This window comes from Protopterus annectens, chromosome 3.part1 (assembly GCF_019279795.1).
Source record: "Protopterus annectens isolate FY-2018-M chromosome 3.part1, PAN1.0, whole genome shotgun sequence".
Classification (NCBI taxonomy): Eukaryota; Metazoa; Chordata; order Ceratodontiformes; family Protopteridae; genus Protopterus; species Protopterus annectens.
The window spans coordinates 1,264,185,399-1,264,212,476 of NC_056732.1; the positions used below are offsets into that span (position 1 = coordinate 1,264,185,399).

At 37.6% G+C, this 27,078-nt stretch overlaps 1 protein-coding gene across 1 annotated transcript in view; it reads left to right on the forward strand.

The window, feature by feature from the left end:
* Nucleotides 1–804: 804 nt before the first annotated feature.
* Nucleotides 805–27,078, forward strand: part of PYCR3 (pyrroline-5-carboxylate reductase 3) — a 351,447-nt gene continuing 325,173 nt past the window's right edge. The window contains exon 1 of the mRNA XM_044067325.1: nucleotides 805–1,007. Coding sequence (XP_043923260.1) covers nucleotides 923–1,007 — 85 coding nt within the window. The 5' untranslated portion in view covers nucleotides 805–922. The remainder of the gene's footprint in view (nucleotides 1,008–27,078) is intronic.

Sequence of the window (27,078 nt, forward strand, 5' to 3'; positions counted from 1 at the left end):
CACCGAGCTTTCAATCAGCAATTCCCAACTTAGAAGGATGTAAGCTACCTGTCCTGCCACAACAGTGCAGACCACAAACCTTCTTAATGTAAAACAACCTGTATGAAGCCCAAGTGCTTAAACCAAAAGACTTAGAATAACAGTTACAATTTAATCAGGCTACTACCAAGCAGCAATAAGTGGAGCAGAATAAATAAAAATGAGTACTTTAAAAAGAGGCAAAAGCAAAATAAAGTAGGACGAAACATAAATACAGTAAAAGCAGATGATTTTTTTTATTGAGAGTATAATGTTGATGGCCGTTAGTTTATTTTCTTTTTGCAGTCCGAGCTGCCGTGAAGCGACTAACTCGTTTTACAGCGGGCATTACTTGTACAGTAATACCCTGCTGGTGTACAACGTTCCCTAATCAGGGTGCTGAGCCCATTCTGTAAAAGTAAATAACGCCCTGAATGCTACCATTAGCGATTATTAAATTATGCCCAGATAGCTCTAACATTATTGTAAGTACTATTAAATTCAAGTAAAGCAGCGCCCTGCGTACGCTGTAATGGAGACATATACTCTCTCTTTAGGCATATACATTTTAAACAGCTTACCATACTTCATTATGCTATTAAGGTTAAAACGTTAGCTTTGCTTTATAAAGTCAATCAAAATGCAAATTCACCAAGTTTAATGCCAGACAATCACACCTCTGTTTCACCAATCAAACAACAATAAATGCCACAGTGATTTGTGATTGGCCATGGTTTACTACGTATGCACGTTTCCCTGGGCACGTGGTGGGTTGGCCTGTTACTGTATTAATACAGAATGCTGCAGTTTCCCTCTGCTAGTTGACAACGTGTGTCTACCGGAATAGCGTGTAGAAACATTGAAAACCAAGTTGAGAAAGAAGAGTACACGCTAGATCGTCCTTATGGATTACAATGGAAAGTGGAGAGTAGGCTTCGTGGGGGCGGGGAAGATGGCATTTGCAATAGCACATGGCATTATACTTACTGGTACTGTGAGTTTGTTGAACATTATCTTCGGCAAAGCCCAGTTAGAGAATAGTTATGCACGTGAATACCGTAATCTGAAATTCTGTACAGCTGTTAGAGTTCATTCATGCCAATCATCTACCTTCGTGTTTGATATGGTTCTTATAGGTCAGGATTTAGTAGTGTGTCATTATCAGACATTGCAGTTAAATTCATCTTCTGTGTTTGGCGAGAACTATTATACGCATTTGCAGATATTCTCTTACTCTGGCAGCTTTTTGAATGAGTAATATTAATTATTTAGAACGTGTCCCTAATTTGAGTTATTAATCCATGACATGCTTGTTTCCATTATTCTTTTAACAACAATTTCTGACTGCGCATAGTTGAATGTCTGCCGTGTTTTATAATGAGAGAAATCAGGGAGGATTGAAAACACCAAATAATGACATATGCAGGGGTGTAGCCAGAAAATTACGTTTTGTACTCGCAAGCTCCTTTTACTTCTCCCAACCCTCATGGCATTTAAAAAAATGGACAGAACTTTCAAAATGTTGCTCCCCGCACAGTTAATAAATGTACACATCATTTTCAGCAGGTCTCTTCAAAACTACAAAAGATATTGTTTTTAGATTAGATTATCAATCTTCTATGTAAGCAAGTTACGTACCTGATGTTAGAGACATTACATTAGACAATTGTACGCTTAATATAGCTTGAAAAAAATGTTTGAGTAATGTAAAGAACAAATGGACTCTGTAGAGTACAAAGACTATGACTGATTACACATTTGGACATATGTAGGTTTCAGACTTCATATCCTTCAGAAAATGCAGGCAAACACACCAAATTATTCTAGTAACTTTCTTAGGTTTGTTAGAGGAAGGGACGCCTTATTGGCATGGACAAAAGGCAGAACCAAATCTTATTCTACCACTGTCATTTACTGACCTGTACTGGCAGATTTAACTGCCTATGCTGGGACCTGAATTTAACCACTTTCACAGGGGGTGCTTAACATATGTTAAGGTTTGGTCTTGTGCCACTCTAGCAGTTAACTGATTTTTCTTTCTCTGAATAACCAAGTGTAATTGCCATGTTGCATGCACTACATAACAACTTGTGAAAAAGTCAAGGACAGAGATTTGTGGTATTTACATTCTTGTTACATAGTGGCTGTTTTATAGAAACCATTAGAGGCTGAATAATAAACTGTGAATTGCAACACTTATCATACATATGTACAAAGTTATGAATTTTCAAGTAGCTTTGTATATAGAATTGGGCAGAATGACTGTAAGAGTTAGAGCCAGCTGGTTAAGATGCTGCTTAGCTTGTATCAAAACTGTGACTCTCGTATTAAACTTACTGAGAGATTGAAACAGTTTTTTGAAGGAATTAAAGTATGGTTCGTTTTGAGTATCATGTGGTATATAGTTCCAAACTGCAGTCACTAGCTTGGCAAAGTTTCTTTCTCCTACAGATATTGTGATTTTTGCTTTGGCTAGGGATATTGCCTTCTCTGTAGATGAGTGTTGGAGGTGGGTGGTTTGTTTTTGATGCAAGGAGTGGGCAGTAGGAAAAGTTTAATAATTTGTATGTGAGGTAGTTTAGTAACTAGAGTGTGGCTCTTACAGTTACTGGCAGTAATTTAGCTTTTTTTTAGATACGTAGCGACAATAATGTTCTCTGGGTCTTCCTAAGAGTTATGAAGCTATAGATTTGTGTTTGCTATTGTCTGTAGAATGTGGGTGTTTTGAGATGGGTTTAGTGAGGATAGTGATATAGCTTTAATCATAATCCTTTGGAGTGTTAACTTCCTAGATTTTAGTAGTAGATTATGAGTTTCATTATGAGCCAATCTCGGCTGACCACGTACAGTTCTTGATCTTATGTTCTGCACTTCTGCAAAGGTGAGGTGCTGGTTGAAGATAGTGCCTAGGTATCTGTGCTTGGAAGTGCTGTAACTTGTGAATCTCTAATGCTTAATGTGGGCTTTTAGTTTTATGTGTTCCGTAGTTTCTTTTTTTTTTTTTCAGTTCAATACCAGTTGCATGATGTTACTAAGCTATTTAATTAGTGAATTGAAGTCTATTTGCAGTTTTTTTTTTTGTAACTTATGAGGTGGCTTGTCTGAGTGTAAGATGTTTACATAAAGGATGCAGTTAATGGTTGAGCATGGAAGGTTGCTAATGAATATGGAGAAGAGAGTTGATCCTAAAGTTGATTTATGTGGTACACCAGCTGTGGGTATGATGAAATAATGCAAAACCGTAACAGTTTTATTGTTTAGGTAGACAGTGAACTGTTATGTGGCCCTTTCACAGTAAAAAAAAGTAGCTAGGGTTTTAAGAAGTATGATGTTGTCCTTTATCTGATAAATTGTACTTTTTACTGTAACTAATTTTATTTTGTCTGTTTATTAAGAGATCAGGTTTGGTGATGTGTTCCCTTAATTGGTTATACAGTAGTTTTTCCATGATTTCAGCTACATAATGTTGAGACTGGCACAAACTTGCTGCAACTACTGACCAGTTTGTAAAGTTGCAGTCCTCAATGGTACAGTGCTTCTATGAGTAAAGGATTATACACGTGGCAAGTGTTATGTTTATTCAGTCATTATGACTGCTGCATATCCAGAAAGCTCTGCATGGCATAATTCCTAGCATATTGTTTGCATCTGTAAATATGTATATGTTTTATAGCATCTGTAAATATATGATCGTATTCACATGGACTCTGCCTGCAAATGGCCTAATGAGATCCGTGCACTACCCCAGTAAACAAATAACAAATAAAATAAAACAAGTAAAGAAAAGATATGTTGTAGAGGTTTGCAAATATGGTTTGCTGCCATTTGTATGGGTCTTCTTTGCAGTGTAGAATTCTTTATGTCCAAGTTTCGAAGTTCACATAGAACCTGTTTGGAGGAAACTGTTTTGAAGTAGAATGAGGTGTTTTAGTGTTTGGTTCAGTGGTATGTAGTGCTTGATTGTCATGGTTAGTGTGAGTAGTGGGAACATTACTTATGAGGGTCTTTGTTAGGTAATTCTGGTTTAGTTTTGACTGACATTTGAGTTAGTTTCTAAATTCTGTCATTGTTTTTAATGTTTTCCAGAACTATTTGTGAGAGCCTCTGTGTTAGGTTTATTTGTATAGTTTGCTTTAGCTGAGTGATTGGTGATGTGGGCTTGTTGTTTGAGGTTATAATTTGTTGTTTTGTTGGTTGGGTTGGCTTGGTCTGACTTTTATAGTTTCCAGGCACTGTGTTATCACTTTAAAAGCTTTCTGATGTCTGGAGTTATTCAAGGATATGTGTTGCATTTTAATCAGATACTTCATTCCAGTTCCAGGAACAGCTGGTTTTGTATGGGTTGCAAAATAATATTTCGTAGTTGACAGAGTGCCTTTATTGAATTCATGTCTTTAAAGATTGTCCCAGTTTACTGATTGAAGTTCACTTCTTGGTGCTGGTTGTGACTGGGGTGAGAAGTTTTATGTGCAAATAGTTTTAGGTATAGCTTTGGGTCATTTGAATGATAATAACAATATTATAAGATTGTGGTCAACTAAGTGCATTTGGTTATATGGTTATGTTTTGACATTTGTCAGGGAAGCTAATAAAAAATATATCTAGTAGTGTGGAGGACTAGATATGAGGTACAGCTCTAACTGGTTCTAAAACTAATTGAGTTATTAAATTGTGTTTTTGCAGGGCTTGAAACAAGTATTTTTTTCATTAGGGCTTTGAGGTCTCCCAGGATATTTGTTTTTAACTTACCAGATATGCTGGAGAAAAGAAAAATGGTCCCATTTGTATCCCTGTTGGTCATAACTTACTCGCTCATTTCATCTACAAGTTTTATTATAGACGTTGTTCAGTTCATGAATTACCAATCTGGCCAAGTGCACCTTTTGGTCTTTTACTGAAACTCTCTTTTGTTTCATGAGATATAAATTGCTATAATGCAAATATGAATCGGGGGGGAAAAAAAGGCTCCTGTAAATCTTATATTTAAACATCCTTTTCACTCTTATTTTTTGTAGTACTTATGACGTCCCCACTCTGGGATAGTAATCAAGGAGCCTAAATCCTCACCACTGGCACTAGAGATGGACGTTCACTTGGAACAAAAAAGGATACAACCATTATTTCCAGATGCAGCTCTCTGCATCAAGCACAATTTCCCTGAAGAGCACACCAGGAGCACACACAGTCCAGGGTCTGGCTTTCTCTGTCTGTCTCACTTCAGTTCCCCAATAAGACTCCCCACGGGTACAACTATAGAGATGAGACATCAGCCGAGTATCCAAGCCATGTTCTCCAGCACCCTCTCTGAAATCAGTGCTTCATGTCCCTGCTCCAAACAGCTGACACACACTTTTTGAGATGTGATCACCTGGGAAAGGCTGGCACAGATTTACTAGCTGTGCCCTCTAGCTATGGCCAAAAAAAAAAAACTTCTCCAGAGCTGATTACAGTCTCCTGAGGGCTGGCATAAACAGCTTCACAGCCCCCTCCCCCTCTATAGGAACTGCCACCAATATCCAAAACTGCACCAAAGCAATATACAAGCATTTATATAGCTGCATGGAATCAGGAATACCCAAAAGGACTAACTTATCATCTGCAAGGAAGAGTAAACTTGTCTGGTGGACATCTGCAATAAATAAACTTTATAACAAAAAGAAAAAAAATTGCTGTCCAGGACCAAGAAGGAGCAGATGCCCAATTGGAAGCAATTTCTCCTTAGCCTGAACAAGCAAATAAGAGCACTAGTAAAATCCTTCAAAGCAAACATTGGCCAAATCTACTAGAAACAAATCATAAGGCCTTCTTCACATATGTCCTCAGCCTCAAAGAAAGCACCCAGGTCTGTTCCGAACTGGTAGTCAAGGATCCCACATATACAAATGCTGTAGATATAGCAAACTTGCTGGCTGACAGATTCAGTGAAAACTTCACCCCTTTGCCCCCCCATCAGTAAATCGGGACATCCCCAGTACCTGCCCCCTTCCCTTTGTATCTAGGGAACAGGTCATCACTGCTGTCTCAAAGGCAAAAAATATAGCCTCCATGGGACCCGATAACATCTCAGGCTGCATCCTACATGAACTCAGGCAGGAACTTGTAGCACCATTATGCACCCAATTCAACCAAAGCCTGAGTACTGGCTTCATCCCAGCTGAGTGCAGGACAGCCACTTTCATCCCTTTGCACAAAGGTGGAGTGTCCACTGATCTGGGAAATTTATAGACCCATTAGCCTGATCTGCAAGGCCATGGAATGGATTATCATGGACCTCATTAACAAGGATATTGGCAACCTCCAAACACTCGATCCCACAAAGTTTGGCGTTATCAAGGGGAAGTCATATCTGTTAAATTTGGTCGACTTCTTTGAGACGGTCACTAAAGCCATGGATGAGGGGAAGACAGTGTGCACCGCCTACCTTGACCTGGCCAAAGCCTTTAACACTATTCCCCACTCGGGCATAATAGATGAACTCTCTCAACTAGGCATCAATCTGTATGTTACCAGATGGGTAGCAAACTGGCTCACTGATAGAACCCACCTAGTCAAAACAGGGGAAGCCACCTCAAGCAGTAGACATGTAACGAGCAGAGTACCCCAGGGTTCGGTCTTGGGGCCTCTGTTATTTGGGATTTACTTTTCTGAGGTGCAGGCCAAAACCAGTGGGCTATGGCTGGCCACATTTGCAGATGATTGCAACCTGGGCGCTGTCATCAGTTCCCCTAATGATGTGGACATCCTCCCAGATGGTCTCGCCCAAACAAATGACTGATGCCAGAAACATGTCCTCAAGCTGAATACCAAAAAATGTATCATCTTCCCCTTTGGGGATAGTGACGTCCCCACAAATTATCATATTAGTAACCATGTTCTAAGCAAGCAATCAGTTGTGAGGGATGTGGGCACCCAGGTTGATAGCAACTTGACTTTTGACCACCATGTTGCTTCCATTGTATGGAAAGCTTTCTACATGGCCCACCTCATAAGTAAGGGTATCTCATCCAGGGACAAGGAGGTCATAACCTCCCTGTATTCTTCCCTTATAAGGCCCATTATTGAGTACAATGCCCTTTCATCATGTACCTTGCAAAGCACATGCAGCAGCTGGAGAGACCACAGAGGTTCTCACCAGGAGAATCCAGGGCCTCAAACATCTACCATACATGGGCTAAAAGCCCTATCCCTCTACTCCATTTCATACAGGCTCCTCAGAGGTGACCCCTGCCTGACATACAAGGCAATCTTGGACCCCACCTTGATGGGACTGCTGCATATTCTCAAGTCAAGCTCCACTCAAGTAACCCACACATGCAGCCTCAACCTGGTCTGTGACATCAATAGGACTTGTTGGCGGGACATATTTGTATCCCAGAAACTTCCCCCATCTGTGGAATAGACTCCTTCTCCACATCAAGCAGAATACCTCTTTACCCCTTTTTAAGCACAACCTGGATAACCGAATGGGAAATAGAAAATACACCCCTGGAATTCCACCTGTGTCCCTGCTGGACAGGGGCATCAGGTGCTGACTTGTCTAACATGGGCTAAACTCTTGGCTAGGATTGTAAGGGCCTTGGGGCCAAAAGCCTAGTAACTTCCTATAATACAAATGGTAGTTTGACCAACAGCAAGGCTTTCAGGAGTGTCCAGAGTTGTCACCAAATATATTTAAAAAAAATAAATTTATTTATATATATATATATATATATATATATATATATATATATATATATTCAAGTACTCTTAAACATTAAACTGTTCTCTAAAAGACCAGCCACAATGAAAAGTTTTAAATATATTTAATAATAAAAAAGAACATGAAAATGCAAAGTATCTATTTACAGTAAATACAAGAGTTTCAGTCATAGAAAATATTAAAAAATAGCACTGATGGACAGGTTCACACAGTTACAGGAAAAATAATACTTAAGTCAGGAAAATATAGTGAGATTACGTATCTAAAACATCCCTGGCTGACAGACACTGGATCCCCTTTGAATGACACCAATACTTTAGCCAGTTGTTGAAACTGATAATTTTTGTCTTTATACTGTGGCATCATTCTTAGTGAGGGCAAGATGCTACTCAAGGTCAGGGTCATACCAGCCTGGGCTATGTGGTCAGAGAGCTCCTCTGTCTCTTTTCATGTAGTCCAGGGAGGTACGTCTCAGGTCATTCACACCAGTGTGGACAATAACGGAGTCATACTTGTACTTGCTTTGGAGTGACCTGAGTGCTTGCGTTATGTGGTGGATCCTGGCACCTGACAGGCAGCTTACAGTGACCTTCTCCTTGTTCAGTCTGGTGAGCGGGACGTCAGTGTGCCGGACAATAGAGTCCCCTATAACAAGTGTACTTGGTGTGTTGTTTGGCCTTAAGGGCTGTGACTGTGAGGCACACTGATTTTGTGAGATATGTGATTCGTGGGTATTGTTGAGGGGTGGCTGTTGCTTGGATATCTGCTTAGGAGGTCTTTGCTGTTTAGACAGGTTTTTATTTAGAGCCTCCGAGTATGTTTTTGTGTGTTTGTGTTGGGTATGCAGATGCAATAGGTCTGTGTGAGACTGGATTTGTGGTGTGGGTGGTTACCTTTTCCTCCTGACTGACTGTGCCAGTCTTGGGTTGAGAGAGCTCTGCCTCCAGTTTGGCTGTGTAACTGCATCTCTCACATGTATTAGAGTTTGTTGGAAGGAGGAGAGGGTTGTCTGTGTACATAAGGCAATTGTAACATTGCCTCAAAATTCCCAGATTCACCAGCTGGACTGGAGAGTAACTTTGAAACTGACCCTTGGATATACCAGATTAGTATAGGGAACCTATTTTTTTACTGATCAGATTAGGGAAGGGAACTGATTTTTCACTTTATCAGGAAGGACCAATCGAGAGCCTAATACTTTTGAAAAGTCAAGGAGGGTGTAGTGCTTTAGTTAGTTAGTGTTTCCTTATAAGAGCTGAGCAAGTGCAAGTCTTTAGAAAGAGAATAGAGTGATTTACTTTGAGGGTTTGAACAGTTCTAAGAGAAAAAGTGAAGAGCACACTTTGTGGAGCCTGGAACAGTTTAAACCTGTTTAGGCGGTGCTGCCCGACGCGGCTCAGTGCGCAAAACTGCACAAAAAGAGAGTTGTATGGTTTTAAGAGAGAGAGAGATCAAGGAGTTTAGAATTGACCCAAAATGGCCACTAAAACTACAGCTTTTAGGTAGTAACCACTCCTCCAGGGACAGGCAGGCTGTTCAGTGTTAACCACTCCCACTGGTGAACACAGAGACTTCCCTTTAGCCCAAGCAAGCACTGACCTTCTAGAAACTTCCAAACAGTTCAGAACAGCAAATCTATAACTGAACTTTCTTAACTTTCAGAAAGTGGGAAAAAAGCAATATTTTTTTGTTTTTTTTTCCTTTTGTTGTAGTTTACAGGTAGCAGAGATACACAAAGCAGCAAAATAATCACAACAGTGCAATAAATGACCCCACACTTGAGTGCTAGGCCAAAATCAGGTAAAATGCAGTTTTTAGAGAAAAAAAAATTTAAATTAAGTGCAACACAGGAAATGCAGTAAACAGGCACTAGATGTGTTCAAGTACTGTTACTGTTACAGATATAAGCTTTAGCAAGCCGGAAAATGCCAAAAAAGTAGACTACAAAGCAGTAAAACTTAACAAAAAATCAGAAGAAAATACTTAAAATCACAAAAGTGGCTCCTTTTCTTCTCTGTGTTTTCTCCCCTTGGTAGGTGCTTCAGCAACAACTAGCAAGCCTGAAAAGCCGCCAAAACCACGAGGCATCCGGGTTTTAAGAGAGACAGATCAAGGAGTTTAGAATTGACTCAAAATGGCCAATAAAACTACAGCTTCTAGGTAGTAACCACTCCTCCAGGGACAGGCAGGCTGTTCAGTGTTAACCACTCCCACTGGTGAACCTATGTGAAAAATCTACTCTGGTAGAGTTTTTAGTTGAATTTAGAACAGAAGCTGATGTTAAAGGATAGTTAGTAGGGCATATAAAATATTGCACAATAATTAATTAAAATAATCAATCAGAGGAGGTTGGAAAAGATTGGAAAGGGAGATTGGAAAAGCAATTTACAAGAGAACAGTGGGAGGACATATTTATGGCCTCTTGATATACCACAAAGTCCAGAAGATTTAGGATTTTTGCTTGGAAGTATTTGCATAGTTATTCTTATACCTCAAGCAGACTTCAAAGAATTTTTCATCAGACAGATGGCAAATATTGGAGATGTGATGGGGAAGAAAGAGGTAACTGGGAATATATGCTTTGGGAGTGTCATGAGTTGGCAGAGTTTGAAAATTCCCTATAGGATACTCTTGTCAGAAATTCAGGATGAGCATATGTTTGTAATTAAGGAATTTATTCTTTTGAGCTGGGATACAGGATCTGAATTGCTTAAAAACATAATAAGGCCTTGTTACGTTTAATTTTGTTGGCCAAATAGCGGTTAGGAGAGTAAATCAAAGTTAAACCAACTGTATTTTGAAGTACTGAATATTGTGAAAGATATAGAATAACTGAAAAGAGATCTTTAGAAAAGGGAAGAAGCTAATTACATAGAAATAAATTGACATTGTAGGAAGAGTACAAGCAGGAAAATGTTCAAGAGGAGGAGTAAGGTTTAAAGGAAGAAAGAAAGTGAATAATTAATGTAATGTTGGATTGGTGATCATTATAAAAGAAGGAAACCCATATGAAGCATATTGTATGTAAATGGGGGAAAAAAGGAAGTATGGTTTATTTATTTTTCTATTAGATTTTTGCCTATGTTTTAAGTGATAGATACTGGGTATAATTAAAAACTATCTAAGAGAGGATCTTTTCTCTTAGTTGGCAGTGTTGCTGGATGCATAGTAGGTTGTTGGTCACAAATATATATATTTTTTAAGCAGAGGATGTACTAGTTCTTCTTGATCAGGGTAATAGTTGGAAGACAGAGTTAACATTGGTAGCTAACTTAAGTGCTTTGCTTTTGGTAGCATACATAACCGCCAATATCCTATCACTGCAACAAAAATAAATACATTTATTTTCATTATAAAAAGTAAGTTAACATGGAAACAATATTTAGATCAAGAAATAACTCTAGGATTAAGTATAGACAAACGACCAGTATATCCATTTCCTACTGATGATGGTGACCTCCTAGAAGGATGGAGACAGACATGTTTAACATGCACCAGAGATAGGATTTGGTGAGCATAAGCATGACAGACGAATAGAAAATATTAATGTATTAGAAGTGAATATTGCAGAAGTGCGTCTGCATCCTAGTTTTGTTAAGCAGAAACTGATGCACAACAGCGATGGTGAATAAGCATGGCATGGGAATTGTTAAAAAGAAAATATTAGGAGGGTAGGAAAATTACAGAAGTAACAGACTCTCTTCCTTTAGCAGTGAAGTGACTCGTGTTGGCCACATGACCCAGAATACCATAATCTACTGCTCCAGGTCAGTAGCATCTTTAGCCACTGGTACAAGCAGTCATTCAGTTTCATTTAAAAAAACCTGTAAACTGAAACCACACACATGAAGAGCAACAGACATTGCCTGAAAGTAACTGCAGAAGTAGAGAGGCTTTTTGAGGGCATCAACCATAACATAGGAGGAGATAATGAATCGTATATTTTTTAAAAGATGATAAGGTAGTAAATTTGTCTGATTTTTTGAGCTAGACAGAGACACTTGTGGTTGTTTGAATAAAGGGCTCCATTTTGGGCATACAACTCTTCTATTTCTGGACAATATTCAAACAGAACATTTTCATTTCTGTGGGTGGGGAAACCTATTTTGAAAGAAAAAAAATGGTCTTTTAATGCAACATGGGAAAGTTTTATTTACAGATTCTGAAGGAGACCGCAGTAACATGTTGCTTAATTTGTCTGTTTCTTCCTGTAGTTATTTTGATCTTTTATCAAAATGATGTTGATTTTATTTTCTGAAGATCTTTCCCTCATCATAATATTGGATTACAACGTGCAAGATTCTATATTAGAATATGCAGGAATCTTACTAGCTGACTATTAACTCAAGAAGCCCTCTCTTTCCACCAGAGGTAAATAATGTCCTTAATAGTTTTGAAATGTTATGACAGCAGCAGTGGTACAGCGGTAGCGTTGTTGCCTCACAGCAAGAGGTTCTCCTGTTCGATTCTCAACTGGAGTGCCTTCTGTGTGGAGTCTGCATGTCCTCCCCGCGGTTGAGTGGCCTCCGAAAGACATGCGTGAATGGGCGTGCCTTCGCTGAAGATTGGGCGTCGGGCTGGCAACTCGTCACCATAAAAATCTACTGCCAATCATTAGTGGAGCTGAGTTCCGCTGTGGCGACCCCTAACTGGGAAAAGCCGAAAAGACAAACAACAATAGTTTTGAAATGTTATGTAGAAGAGATGAAAGAATTACATTTTCAAACATGTGAAGAGAAGTAAAACTTGGTTTAAGTAAAGGAGAGAGAATACATGGCATTAAAGAAATTGCTACATATTGCAAACAGTGAGGCTGGTAAGTAGTATTTCTTAATAGAACTGAGTATCTGAATATGAGTAATACAATATTAAATAACAATTTTAGATTATCTGGTAATGCAAAAGGAGTGTTTTGATGAAGTTAATATTAAATTATTAGATCTGTCAAAGAGGGGTTATGCTAAACTTCTTTAACAAACAAGTTTATGTATATAAAATTACTTGGAAAACATCTTCAGCAAGCAAGTCTTTGTTGTATTCAATACCTATAATGATGAAACAACTTGCCGTATGTATATCCAGTAATATCGGGGGACTGGGTTTATTAGCAAAATGTAGGGCTGTTATTAGTAGTGGCTTCAAAAGTTTCTTAATTTTTAAGAATATTTCCTTAAATGACACAGTAGAGGAGTCCAAATGGAGAGAAGATAAAATCAGCAAGCAAAGGAGAGTAGTATTGCTGGAATTGAATTCATCCTACAGTCTTGGTGATTACCTTTATGAGGTGGACCCGATTTTATTTATTTTTTACAAAATCTTACCAAGACAGCACTGATATATAGACCATATTTAATACAGCATATATCTTGGACAGACATAGGCTAAAAAATAAAAAAGACTGCTAGGTACACAAGTCCCAGGATAAAAAAGTGCCCAATTCTGGTAGGTGCACTGGTGCCAGGACTGGAAAAAATAACTGTGTACAATCCTTAAGATGGAGAAACATTCCTACAGTAGGGTTAGCCACTCACCCACCCCCAGCTGTAGAAGGAAGTAGTAGTCCACAAAAAAAAAAAAATCACAAAAACTGACACGCCAAACAAGAGTCGTAAAGAAGATGCTGTGGACAGTTAAGGGTAAGAAATAAATTATGTATTGTTACTATTATGCAAGAAGCCCAGAATTTCCAGACAGAAGATGTACAAAAATATGGAGAGAAATTAAAGGAAATGAAAATAATTGCTTAAGCAAAACTGTCAAAAGCTTCAAATTCAGGTTTGTGTTCATTAGTGCAATATATTCATGACCAATGTTATATAGCCCAAGAAACCATGGGCCATTTGAAAAAAGAAGTGACTGAGGAAGTGCATAAATATAAAGAACAAAATCTAGAGACTTTTGAAAAATATGAAAAAGAAATATGGACATGGGAAAGAAGGGGAGATATGGTACAGTATTTATGCAAAGGAGAAAGCCAAATTAATTAATACAAAAAAGTATCTCCAAAGATATTTGAAGAAAACTACAGGTAAAGGCACCCAGATATGGAAAATTTCACAGTACAGAAAATAAGATCACAAATTGGAATGTAGAGCTGAAGATTAGTAAAGCAGAAGTTAATAGAAGCTGAAATTATGTATTACCTGCGAAGTGAAGAATTTAGTGTAGAAAATCTAACTCTGGTAACATCATAGCATGATAGAATTATGAATCCCGAAATTAAGCAGAAACCAACAGAGTGAGAAGTATCCAATCAGTTGCCAAATGAAGATACTTTGGAGCCTTCAGTAGGAAACCAATGCAAAAGTTCAGTTGGAGTTGCAGAGAAAAGGAAGGAACAAGAAACTATGGCAACTCGGACATAATCAATGTTGTGGAGTTGGACTGATAAGCCAGTGAGTTCCTATATGAAAGCGCAACAAGTGACACAGGGTGAAGCTGAAGAGACTGTGGTACAGGAATATTTTCTGGAACTTTCTGTAGAATGCCCACAAGGAAAAGAGAACAAAGAATGTGCCCTTAGTTTAGAAGAAAATGATCTAAGAGTAGAATTGCATGATTTTGATAGAGATGGATATACATGTATACATCTTAAGATCAATGAAAGAAAGATAGACTACAGAAAATCAATAAGACCCAAAATGTTAGACGTTTGATAAAACAAATGAAAACAATAATTAAGGCTGTTCGTAAATATTCATGTGATATAACAGAAGTAAATAGGAATATTCATGTGATATAACAGAAGTAAATAGGGTATGTTACTATGCAGCTAAATTAATAACAGCCTTACCACAAAAACACAGGGCAGTAAGGGAAAAGAAGGGGAGAAATCAAATGCCTTCACGGAAATATTGAAGAGAGAAAACTATAAAGCGATTAAGACACAAAGTGTTGCTATTAGAAGAGTACAGAAGAGGGAACAGATCAACAAAAATACTCAGAACAATAGAAGTGATCAAAAGGAAAATGCAGTATCAGAACATACCAGGATCTAGCATACGTTATTGCGAATAATAAAACTAAAGATATCGGCGCAGGCAGAAAAACTTAGAAGATATACAGATAAATATGAAGGAAAAGTACTAAATAAATTTGTTGATGACCCAAAAAAAGTTTTTATAGAGAATTGGGAAACAAGGCAAAATGAATAGAAATAGACACATTTTGGAGAAATGTCTGTGAAGATCCTGTGGAACAGAACAGACGTGCTGAATTGATAGACGTAGTAATTGAAAAAAATAAAAAGTTCAAATGTATAGGGTTTGAAATGGGATGAAGTAACAGTCAGAGAAATTGAAACAAAATTAAGGAAAGCTCCTAATTGGAAAACCCTAGACCCAGATACAGGTCCTAACTTCTGGCTAAAAATATTAATATCTTTACAAGAAGATTTAGTCATGCGTAAGAACTATTAAAATGCACATCCCGAACAGATGCCAATCTGGTTACAACAGGAAAAATAATACTCTTCTTTAAGAGTAAATCTGCAGGCTGTCCTAAAAACTATAGACCAGTAACTTGCCTTCTAACAGTGTATAAATTATACACTGGAGTTGATGCAGACAGAGTTAATAGTCATTTGGAAGAAAACTCAGTCATGGCAATAGAACAAAAGGGCAACAAAAGAAAGTAATATGGAACAAAGGATTATTTGTTGTTAAATTAAGTTTATAATGGAGAATTGTAAAAAGGGGATGAATCTAAGTATGGCATGGATAGACTACAAAAAAAAGCATTTGACAGAATCCTACATTCATGGATAAAAGAGTGCTTACAAATGTATGAGACACCATACATTGATCAATTACATTACAGTGGCTATGAAACAGTGGGAAATCACTTTGCAGCTAAGCCATGATAAAGGATAAATTATTATCCCAGGGATAAAAATTCAAAGGGTAATATTCCAGGGTGACTCTCTTTATCACCACTGCTCTCTTGTCTTGCCCTTAACCCATTATGCTGTCTACTTTTAGGTCATGACTATAATTTGGCCCCCAGAAAAAAAAAATAAAAGACTTCTCATCATCTTTTTTGGATGATTTAAAGCTATAGTTCATCAGGTGAGGAAATGAAAGCACAACTGCAAGTTGTCAGAAGGTTAAAAATGCCATTTGGTCTGGATAAATGTGCAAAAGCAACCTTTAAAGCAGGAAAGCTGCAGAATGAAGAAAATATCAGTCTAGGACATGAATGTGATACAAAAGAACTTGAGCAATAGAGAGTATATAAATATTTGGGAATTGAAGGATCGGCAATAAAACACGAACAAATGTGAATGAAACTTGGTAAGGAATGTTTTAGAATTAATACTGAAGCCAGCTCTGACATCTAGGAGCAAAGTCCAAGCTATAAATCAATTTGCTCCTCCTGTTCTAACTTACAGTTTTGGGGTGACTGACCCCAAAAGGTATTGGATCAGTTGGACAGGGAAACAAGAAGTATGCTTCATGCTTATCAAATGATGTATAAAAATCAGTGTATATCAAGGCTATATATATTCCCTGTTCTGAAGGAGGTATGGGCCTCCTCGAAACTGATTAATGCATAGATCTACAATCGTAGGACTGCATACATACTTGCTGACCTTACAAGATCCAAACATAGAGAATGTTTTAAAACCTGAGGAGAACAAATCTAAGATGACTTTCCTGCTTAGTTTAGCAGAAGCATATCAGTGTTAAGTGGGAATTGAAATCGTACCAGAAGTAGATAAAAATCTGACACTAACTGGATGTGCCAAAAAACAAAAGGGAGAATACAAGGCGAAGGATCAGATGGGAAGGCAAACAGTGTGAAAATGCATACATTTAGTTGCAAGTACAGAAAACTCCTGGAACAACCACATGTCAATCAAGATTTAATGGAGGAATGGTTGCGGAGAGGTTAATTTAAACCAAAAGTGAAAGGTAAATATTGGTGGCCAAAGATAGGGGACCAAGTAAACATTGTTGTTCAAAGTCCATTAAACATGGAAAAACCAACAAATGCAGGTTTTGTAAAACAGAATTTGGAAACAGCCCTATGTCTTATTGCTGGGTATGATACGGTAATGGCAGACGTTCTGTATACTGAAAGACATAATAATCTATCAAGACTGTCACGTTAGTGACTGTGTAAACATTATAATATTGAACTAGCTGAGAGGCATTGGAAACATGAGCCACAAAACATTTTAGAAAATATCACATGGGATTACTCATTACCAACAGTTCAAAAAAAATAGATGTGAGAAAACCAGATATAGTAGTTAGGGGAAGAAGACAAAAGTAACATTGATCGCTGAAAGTGATACACCCAGTGACTGCAGTGTCTTGCACACAGAGAGAGACAAAATCATAAAAGTACCAGGATTTGCAGGCAGAAACCAAGGCAATGTGGAAGTATACCCAGACATTTCCAGTAGTAGTTGGAGCAATGGGTCTCGTTAAAAAAAGAATTTCACAGTCTTATTTAGATATGTTGCCGATACATGTAACTGCAAATGAATTGCAGAAGGAGTATATTCTGTCCACATTGCAGGTACTGCAGTGAGCATTTTTTTCTAAAATCAAAGACTGAAGCAATACTAATTTCATGAACTTGAATACTTTGACTTAGGAATGGTTCCCATTATGGTATTAGAAACCCCAAACTTTGGAGAAATTAAAAAGAGAGGAGTTGAGTAAATTCAGAGAAATAATGGAAGAAGGATTCTGGCTTATTCTTGATGTAAAATATTTTTGTTCTGCAATATCACAAGGCTTCAGTAAGAATGCTGTAGTTCATTATTTGATTGGAACTTTTTTCTTTCATTTTGCTCTAACACATATCTTCATATTTGCCTTGTCTGCAAGAATTGCTTTTCTGCAATCTGCTATGATGCTCCATGTGACCCATCATATGCAAATATTTTTATGGCTAGTTTTGAAAAGACACTGTGTACACATAAACAGAAGTTGTTTTAGGACTTTGGAAGTTAATTGTATAAGATATATTAATGATTCACTATAGCCTGCAGGTTTTAGTACATCATGTGAATTTGTTAAATAAGAACGACTGAAGTGTTGAATTTTCAAGTAGATTAGTACAACAAGAGTTGAGTTTTTTGGCCGTTTTGATAAATGGAATACAAGGCAAAAGGGTTATTACTAATCTGTTAGTTAAAAAGACAACAGCTAATACTGTTTTTGCATACAGGAAGTGTGCGTCCACCTCATTTGATAAATTTATTACCAGTGGGTGAAGGCATTGGAGCAAGGGGAACTACTACCTTGGATATTCATTGTTCAAGTATTTCAAAAGAAATAACTGAACAGTTATTGGAAAGAGGATATTTATTAATGTATTTAGAAAATGCAATGTCCAAAGTTGAATACATTGAATGTGAGCCATGTTTTAGTAGAAAAATGATTGAAGGTAAGGGTGAGATCAGAATATATAAGTAAGGAGAATTTGTTGTGTAAAGAAGAATACAATATTGTATAAGGAATTCAGTCAGATTTTGATGTTTATTGTGAATGGTCAGTTGATTAAAATAACTCAACTCAATTTCACTCCCTTTCTCTGTTAAATAAATTGAATATGCCAGCAGGAATACGAGTACAAGATGTAATGCATGTAGGTTTGTATTACAATAAAGTTAAATGGTTGCTCATTCTATAAAGCAATACTGCATCAACCTGTTAAATGTCAGATTTTGTGGCTTATAATATAAGGTCCATTTGTAGTATACTAAAATGATATATAGGGAAAATGAAGCGTAAAGTGAAAATGAGTATATAGGATTATAAGAACGATGTGAAAAATTGAGTTTATCCTTTTGCAATGCATGTATGAGAAAAACGTGGAAAAATGCTATGATTTTAAATTTAGTGTACTGGGCAAACAATTTTTGCCTAGAGTAGATGATAGATTATTAGTATTAAATAAGATAGACACTAAAGATACATTAAAATATAACCCATTGATAACCAGGGAGTAAATGTGAATATACCTTGGCAGTATTTATTCAATTAATCATTGATTTGTTTCATAGCGTGTTTCTGCACTACAGTAATCCAGAAACTTGGAGTTTGGTTTAAATAGAAAATATTATTTGGTTGCCTTCTCTCAACTAGATGAAAACTCTGTATGGAATGATGTATGCATGTGCTATTGCTTTGAACTAATTTTAAAAATTTAACACAGTAATCCTCTAAATAACTTATTGTTGATGGGGAAAGTCTTAGCAGAGGTGCTAGGAAAGTTTGTAATAAAGTCATTTCCCACAGGAGACTGTTGCATGCATCTAAATATATTTCTTATTATGTTGGTTTGAAATCATACCATATACACTGTGCTGTAATTGTAGTCTTCTTTTTTTTTATCAGAAATTCCAGGAAAAGTTTCACAGAATACTGTTGCCTAAAACAAGCTAATCGAAGGGCAATATCAGTCTTTTCTGGGACCATTTACCTTGATCAAGATGCACATTTTTAAACATTACCTCTGGTTTTACCATACTTTTTTACCACTGCAGCTACTGGCCCAAGTTCTTAATCTCAAGGGAGTCCTTATGTGTCCTTATCATCCCATGCTTCGTTTTCCTTAAGTTCCTCATCATAACTTGTGTACAAATTTTAAACTAGGTTTAATAGTCCAATTGAATAGGGGGCTGCTTGTCTCTTATTTTTCTGCTGCTGTTCATAGCTGCATATTTATGTAGTGGTTGCATTTGCTTCATCAACTTGTTCATTCAAGTGTCTTTATTAACAACCTGTTAACTTGAGCAAGGAAGCTGAAAAGTCATTAGGGAAACCCCAGTGATGGTTTTGCCATTATCAAATCATATTGAGATATCACTGTAGTAGAAGTGGCTGATGCCCTTGTACTGATTAACACCAAACTGCTACCCAGGCCTTTCCTTCTCAGTTAGGAATTTTTTCAGCATTTCCTTAAGGGACTTGTTCATTTTCTCCTCTGTGCCTGGTATTTGTGAGTGACGGGAAAGATGAAATGTCTACTGTATTTCTAACATTTTGCATAGTCCCCATATTACCCAGCCTACAAAATGTGAGATATTATCACTATTCCTGTTGGCAGTCCCCCATGCAAACACCTGTGTCCATAAGGCTGTTGCAGTTGTTGGAGCTGTCCAGTTTTTCGTTGGAATTGCTTCTGTTTTGAAAATGTCTACCACTACTAAGGTCCTTCTAAACTCTCCCATGGCAGAAGGAAAAAGTCCTTTGTAGTCCGTTTGTATTGCCATGCAATATAGGCTTTCTTTTGTCTTGACATTAGCCTGTGAACACAACAAGCATTAATTTGCTGTATCCTGGCATATTTTCCACAGGCTTAAATGGAATGTTTTTATTGGGTAAATTGTGTGGCCCCACATGCCCCAACATTTTGTGATTAAAAATCACTGTTTGGCAGTAATCTCAGTTACATATGGCAGTTTTGTCCCATTAACTTCTGCTTTGCCTATGGTCTTTTACTTCAGCCAGTTCACCTTCTTGTACTTACAAAAATAAGCAGTATTAAAGCAGTGGTGTCTGTGAAATAATATTTGCATAACTTGGCTAGAGGCTGGTCTTCGGAATATTTTAAGGACCCCTTAAAGCTGCTTATGTGGTACTTTGATCAGCTATAGTAGTACCCTATACCAGCTCTTCCTTTATAGCCTTCTGATGTTGCCCTAATCTTACAAAAATGCCATCTTCCAGGACATTGATCACCTTTTGAAACCATTTTCACACGTGTGTTGTGCTGTACTGGATTATCAGCACTATTTAGCATTCTCTTCAGCAGACTTGTTACTATGAGGGAGATGTTTGAAAAAATGTCCAGTCCAGTGAGTGTGCAAGGCTACCTGTATGCCTTCTGTTTGTGCTTACCTTTGTCCTGGTAAATCAAACCTTAGAAGCAGATTTCTGACTGGGGAGAACTACTACATACCCTGTGGCAACATTGGCATGATAGAACATTTGATCATCAATAAATACCTTTTCTAACTTTTCTCTTTAATCCATTGTAAAGGAAGAAAGTACCATTTATTTCCTGTTCAAGTATGCAGTTGTGCCTTACAGCATTTTACTGCATCAACTGTGACAATTTATATTTTGCTGCAACCTACACTGTTCTTGTCTTTAGTCCAGTAACAACATTGTGCATATTTAGTAACACTTGCATCCTTTGATTGTGTTGACAAGAATGACACAAGCATGGTGCAGTGTTTGTTTTATTAATGGCACAAATCAGAGTATGTATTTTTATCCATTTCTTCTTTGAGTGGACTCCTATAGCAATAACCCATGCCTGGGTGTGGGTAATGCGGGATTTACCCACGGTTGGCGTGGTTTGGTCCCGAGGACGAAGCCCGAGGGACCAAACAAAGACAACTGTGGGTAAATCCCGCATTACCCACACTCAGAAGTGGGTTATTGCTATTATACTATGACATTATTTAAGAAAAGAAATAATTACTTTTCTTAAATAATGGCATTGTATAATGCTTCTTTGCTGCCCTTCCGCAGCTGTCTGGTATCTGCGGCAGTTCTGATGTACTGCGCATGCCTACGCAGTACATCAGAGCTGTGGCCAAAAGCAACGGCGAAAGCAAGCTCTCCGTTGCTTTTTATTGTTTTGCTATGTTAAATGGGTTTAACATAGCGAGACAGCTTTAAAATAATCAACGGACCCGTTGCTTATTTTAAAGCTGTCTCGCTATGTTACACCCATTTAACATAGCGAAACAGTAAAAAGCAGCAGAGATCTTGCTTTCTCCATTGCTTTTTTTTTTTAAACCTGTCTCGCTATGTTAAATGGATTTAACATAGCGAGACAGCTTTAAAATAAGCAACGGAGATCTCCGTTGCTTATTTTAAAGCTGTCTTGCTATGTTAAACCCATTTAACATAGCGAGACAGGTTTAAAAAAAAAAAGCAACGGAGAAAGCAAGATCTCCGTTGCTTTTTACACACTGTGTCGCTATGTTAAAGGAGATTTCTGTTGCTTTTTTTAAACCTGTGTCGCTATGTTAAACTATAGCGAGACAGTGTTTTAAAAGAGACTTGTACTAATGGAAAAAGTCCGGGTGACCGGACCTTTTTCCATTAGTATAAGTCGATTTACAACGTGCACGCTGGCCAATCAGCGTGCACGTTTTGGAATATTAATGGGGGGGGTCATGGTATAATAGCAGTTTTTTTTGTGTGCACTATATATTATGTGTACTATACATCTCTCTTCTACTGGAGTAAGCAATTGGCTGAAATCCCTAACAGGTCTTAACTGCTTGTCTTTGCTACTGTTTTAACAGTATATCTAAAATATAGTCACAGTTCACATGAACTTGTATATATAAAGGCTGCTGTTGTGAGGAAGAAATTAGAATAGCAGCATTAGCCGATAACTCTCCTTAACTTTTAACATTTTTATTTAGCTTCTGATGTCCATTGCACTCTATCAGTGCCCTTGTTTGTATCTTTAGCAAGTCATATAATAGTTGTACTTGGCTTGCATAATCGTCTATGAATTCCCTAGAGAAATTCACCAGACCCATACATTTCCTAAGATCAGTAATTATATTTGGAAGAGGGACATCCTGTTTCACTTTTACTCTTGACAAGAATGGGCAATGACCGTTGGCAGATATTTCTACTACTAGGAACAGTACTTGCAATGTGCACAATTGTAATTTGTCAAGATTCATTTTAAAAGCTGCTTGCTGTAAAGCTGCATATAATCTATACAAAATGAAACATATTTTCCATAGTGTCAGTCTGTTTCAAAATGTCAACATTGTATTACAACACTTTATTTTACAAATTTAGCATATCCAATGCATTTGCCATAATTTGCTGCATAGTTTTCACAGATCTGTTTATTTTGTCAGTCCAGTCATCAAATACTGCTGATTTTGGAATATAAAGGCAAAGCATAAAATTGACCTGGGACTTGAGGCCGTATGGAGAGTCCATTTGTCAATTCAAACACTAAATCCATTTTGTATTTGGATAAATTTAATGTCATCGCGCCAGACATAGAAAGAACTGAATGTGAAATTTGGCTGCTAACTTCTAGACAAAGCAGGATACCTTGAATGCCAGATTGCCTTTCTTAAGGTGTTGAACATCTTCTTTGCCTTTCTTAAGGTGTTGAACATCTTCTTTGCCGAATAGGTAAAGTATCGTCAACTTCAGTACATCGAAATTAAACTATGACAGTACGTGGTAGTGCTGTAGAGTTCATACTGAAGTAGGTTATGACTTGATATTTGCAAATCCCATTGCCAGGCTGCTTGTTGGTATAATGGTTAGAGACATCCAGGTGCAATATTGGCTGTTTGGTTTTGGGCAGATACTTTTTCTTGTTTTTTATTTTTTTTTCCCACTGCAAAGCCATTAAATATTATGATCGCTGGTATGGGGGAATACTTTCAGTTTCTAAGTTTATGCACTTTGTTAGTGTAAGGTTTGTCATATCAATGGCCCAGAGTTTCTTTCTCTGCTTTACTTGTGTGCTACAGTTTGTCTTTAAGTCTGTTAAGTAAATGCATAAATAAATAATTTACTAATTTGCTTCCTTATGTGTCTATATACTGAAGCTGACCATACTTTACTTATTAGGAAGAAGATGTTTGACAGCTTTGGAACTACATTCTGTCATTTAAGGTATCATGTTTAGACTAGAAGTTAGGAAGATGTGATATTTTCAGAGTGCATTTATTCACTGGTTTCAAATCTGTCATCATATACCATGAGCCATCCTTCTTTTTCACTGGACAGGTGGGGCAGTTACAAGGTGAATTACATTTAACGACTATTCCTTTTGTTTTTCTTATCCTGACTAGCCTGGGGTATATAAGGAAATGCTCCCCCTGGGATTTTGTATTGTTGCTGATATGGCACTAAATTCCCATTTGCCAATTGAGCCACTTTAGTCGTTAGATTACAGTCCACTTTTGACTTGCGCCATAAGTCTTGCATTATGTTCTTGTTTCTACTCACCACAGTAATGTATGTAACTGTTTATTTTGGTAACTGTATTATAGTAAACAAAAAAAGTTCAACAGCACTGCCACAAGATCTGATTCCCCGTACCCACTACAATCCCCTTTTTTCACAATCAGTAAGTTCCTAGGATCATTAAGGAGGAATGTGGATTTTCCCAAAACTGGTGTCTCTTTTCCATTCTAGGGCATCCCCACTCATTATATATAAAAAAATGAAGGGCTTAGTATGGTAGGTAGACATTAAGAACCATCATATCCCATTAACATAGTGGCATCTGTTTGCATACCTCCTGTTTAGGTGGTGACTTACATCCAGTAATGGATACAGTCACCCTAATATGTCTTTCCAGGACATCCATTCCACATGTCCTCTTACCAAAGCTTGGCCATCTTACACCTAGAACAGTGGGACTAAAAAGGCCAGATGAGTAGGAGGCTCATCTCGTCAGTCTGATCTATTAAGATTAGGGCGTACTGCATTAACATCCTTTTCACCATCAACTAGTTGGTTCTGGTCTCCCAGTCTTTTCTTTTAAACAGATTTAATTGAAGTCTGTCCATCTGGACTAAACATGTGTTAAAAGTCCTCCATCTTTTTCCTTGGAGGAAAATAGGTGCTTCTGCCACTACATCTATGAAATATGTAGATGTCTGACCCATTATTACTTTCTGAATCTGTCCCAGAATTTGGAAACTATTGTACTGTTTTTGCCTTTGTACAGTAGCCTCTGGTCACTACATCTGACCCCAGTACTGTAGAAGCTCTGTGACAAGGGCCAACTCCCAAACATTTTCATTGAAAATTTTGTTTTTGTACAGTCTAAGCAAATTTAACTTGAAGAGCCTTGCTGTGTATTATCTACATCTAGTCAAATACATGCCTGCCTGCACTGGAAATTAGTTTTTAACAATCCTCCCTGACTGCCAGTTACTTAGTCTTCCCAGCGAACAGTTTCTGCATTCAGGAAATGAAAGAAAACCTGTTCTGTTATGTACCTCTCTGCTAATCTAATAATTGGCAGTGGATTTTTACGGTGCCAAGTTGCCAGCCCGACGCCCAACCTTCAAGGTAGGCACACCCATACCTACCTGCATGTCTTTAACGTCACTCGACCGCTGGAAGGAGAACCTCTTACTGTGAGGCGACAACGCTAACCGCTACACCACAGCAGCCTCATGATGTTCACATGATACTGGCTTAAAAAAAAGTTGTCACAAGAAAGAAAAGAACAATGAATGTGTTTGCAGTATCTTACAAATGAGACAAAATGAAGAAACGTAGCATATAATAAACAGGAATGGTGATGAAAACCAAAACGAGGAAGATCAAAGTTTCTCTGTTTGTACTGCAAACAGGAATGTCAAAAAACACCAAAGATGGCATACTTAGACTACACAAAAAGCAGCTAAACAAATGTAAAACAAATAAAATAAAACAATTAATTATAATGGCAAGAAAGCAGTTGTTAGTGATCCTAAGCTGAAAGAAACATATCAAGCAAATAATTGTCCGGAACAAGAGTACTTAACTTATATTTTATTTATTTACTGACATTTAATTACCAAGAAAGTCCGACTGGGTAGGAGCCCATTTTCAGTGGAGGCCCAGGGAGAAACTTCTAAAAGTATTACAAACCATTTTAAGAACAATAATTTTACAGTCTTTAAAAAAATAATACAAAAAGTAAATACAGTTTAAATCATTATACCAAATTACACATCTCGTGAAAACATTAGTTAAGAATAGATACAAGTTATATGACAATAACTTAATGATTAAAGAAATTTTAGCCAGTTTATAGATAAATTAAAGCTAAGTTAGTATAATACAAACAGGAGCTACAATACAATGTGAGAGAAAGCCAGGGCAGAGAAATTGATAGAAGTAAGGAAGGGACTGAATAAGAAATGTAAGGTAGGAATACTTATTTGTTCACATTTAAGGATATAGTTTATCCTGTTGCTGAGCATGAACAGAGCCAGCATTTGGCCAAGTCTTTCAGGATGGTTTTGAAGAATGGGAAGGGGGGTATTAACCTGATAGAGATAAGGAGTCCCGGGGCTTAGCAACATGGTGCAAGTACAGAATGCCCAGCAGATGCGATAGATTTCTGCTCAGACAGGCGGTTTTGGTCACTGGACTGTAATGACTGACTATGAACATAGTCAAGTAGAATGTTTAGTGCTACATAAGTAGATGGATTCTGTATTATTTTATAGGTGGTAAGAAGCTGCATATATGTTAGTTGATAGGGTAAGTACTAATCAATTTAGGCTTTTCAGTGCTATACAGTGGCAGTTTCTGAAAGGTGTACTTGCTGCAAATTTAGCACCTTTGCTATAGCATTGTTCAAGTTTTCATTTTTGTGATGCCTGAAGGTTAGTTAAGGATGGGAGCACCATAAAGAAGGGTGGGGAGGAGATAAGTAGTGGCAAATGTAGCTTTAGTTACATTGGAGAGAAAGTATTTGATGAGATTTTCTTATGCAATTTTGTACATGCAGGCCAAATTTAAGATTATCATCCACTACCATCCATAATATTTTGTTATGAGAAGTGACTTCAGTGGTTGTAGTTATCAAGACAGAGGACTTAACATTTTTTTTCATGGGATAGGAGTTTGGGTGGGGGTGGGGGGAGTAGTAGTTTTTTTTTTTGTTTTTTTTTAAGGGGCGAGCATGAGTTGCGAATTACAAAGCCACGTTTCACTTGCTGTTAAAGTTCCTGAGCTATTTTTTGGAGATGTGCTACTTTGTCATATGTGCAAATGAATGTGGAGGCACCTACGCACTGTATTAGGGAGGCCTGTTGCGTGAATGTGTGGAGGGTGTTGATGAGAATGTTAAAGAACAGGAGACCAAGGATAGAGCCTTAGATGAGCTATAGAGAGATGGAGTGTCATTTTACTGACTGATACCTACTGGATGGGTAGCTTTTGAACCATAGAAAGGGGGGGGGGGCTCAGAGAGATCTAATGAGGACAGTTGAAGTACAAGTTTGGTGTGACAAACTGTGTTAAAGGCTTTAGACAAGTCTACAAATAAGGAGGAGGAGACCAGTTGGCCTTTATCTCTAGTTTTATTGACAGTATCTATATAGGTTAGAAGTGCAGTATTAGTACTATGGGAAGCATGGAAGCCATGTTGCATGGGTAATGGAAAAATTATCTTCTGCAGGAAGAACCAAGTATTTTGGAGAGGGGGATATGATTGCTATAGGCCTACAGTCAGTAATGTTTGTTGAATTTCCTCCTTTGTGCAGAGGGATATGTACGACTGGACTGACCTATTTATAAGGATTGAGACAGAGTAGGCAATGCTAGTGGCTGCTATTTCAAGGTACTCACTTGAAGGTCATCAGCTGAAGCAGAGCATGGTTTGAG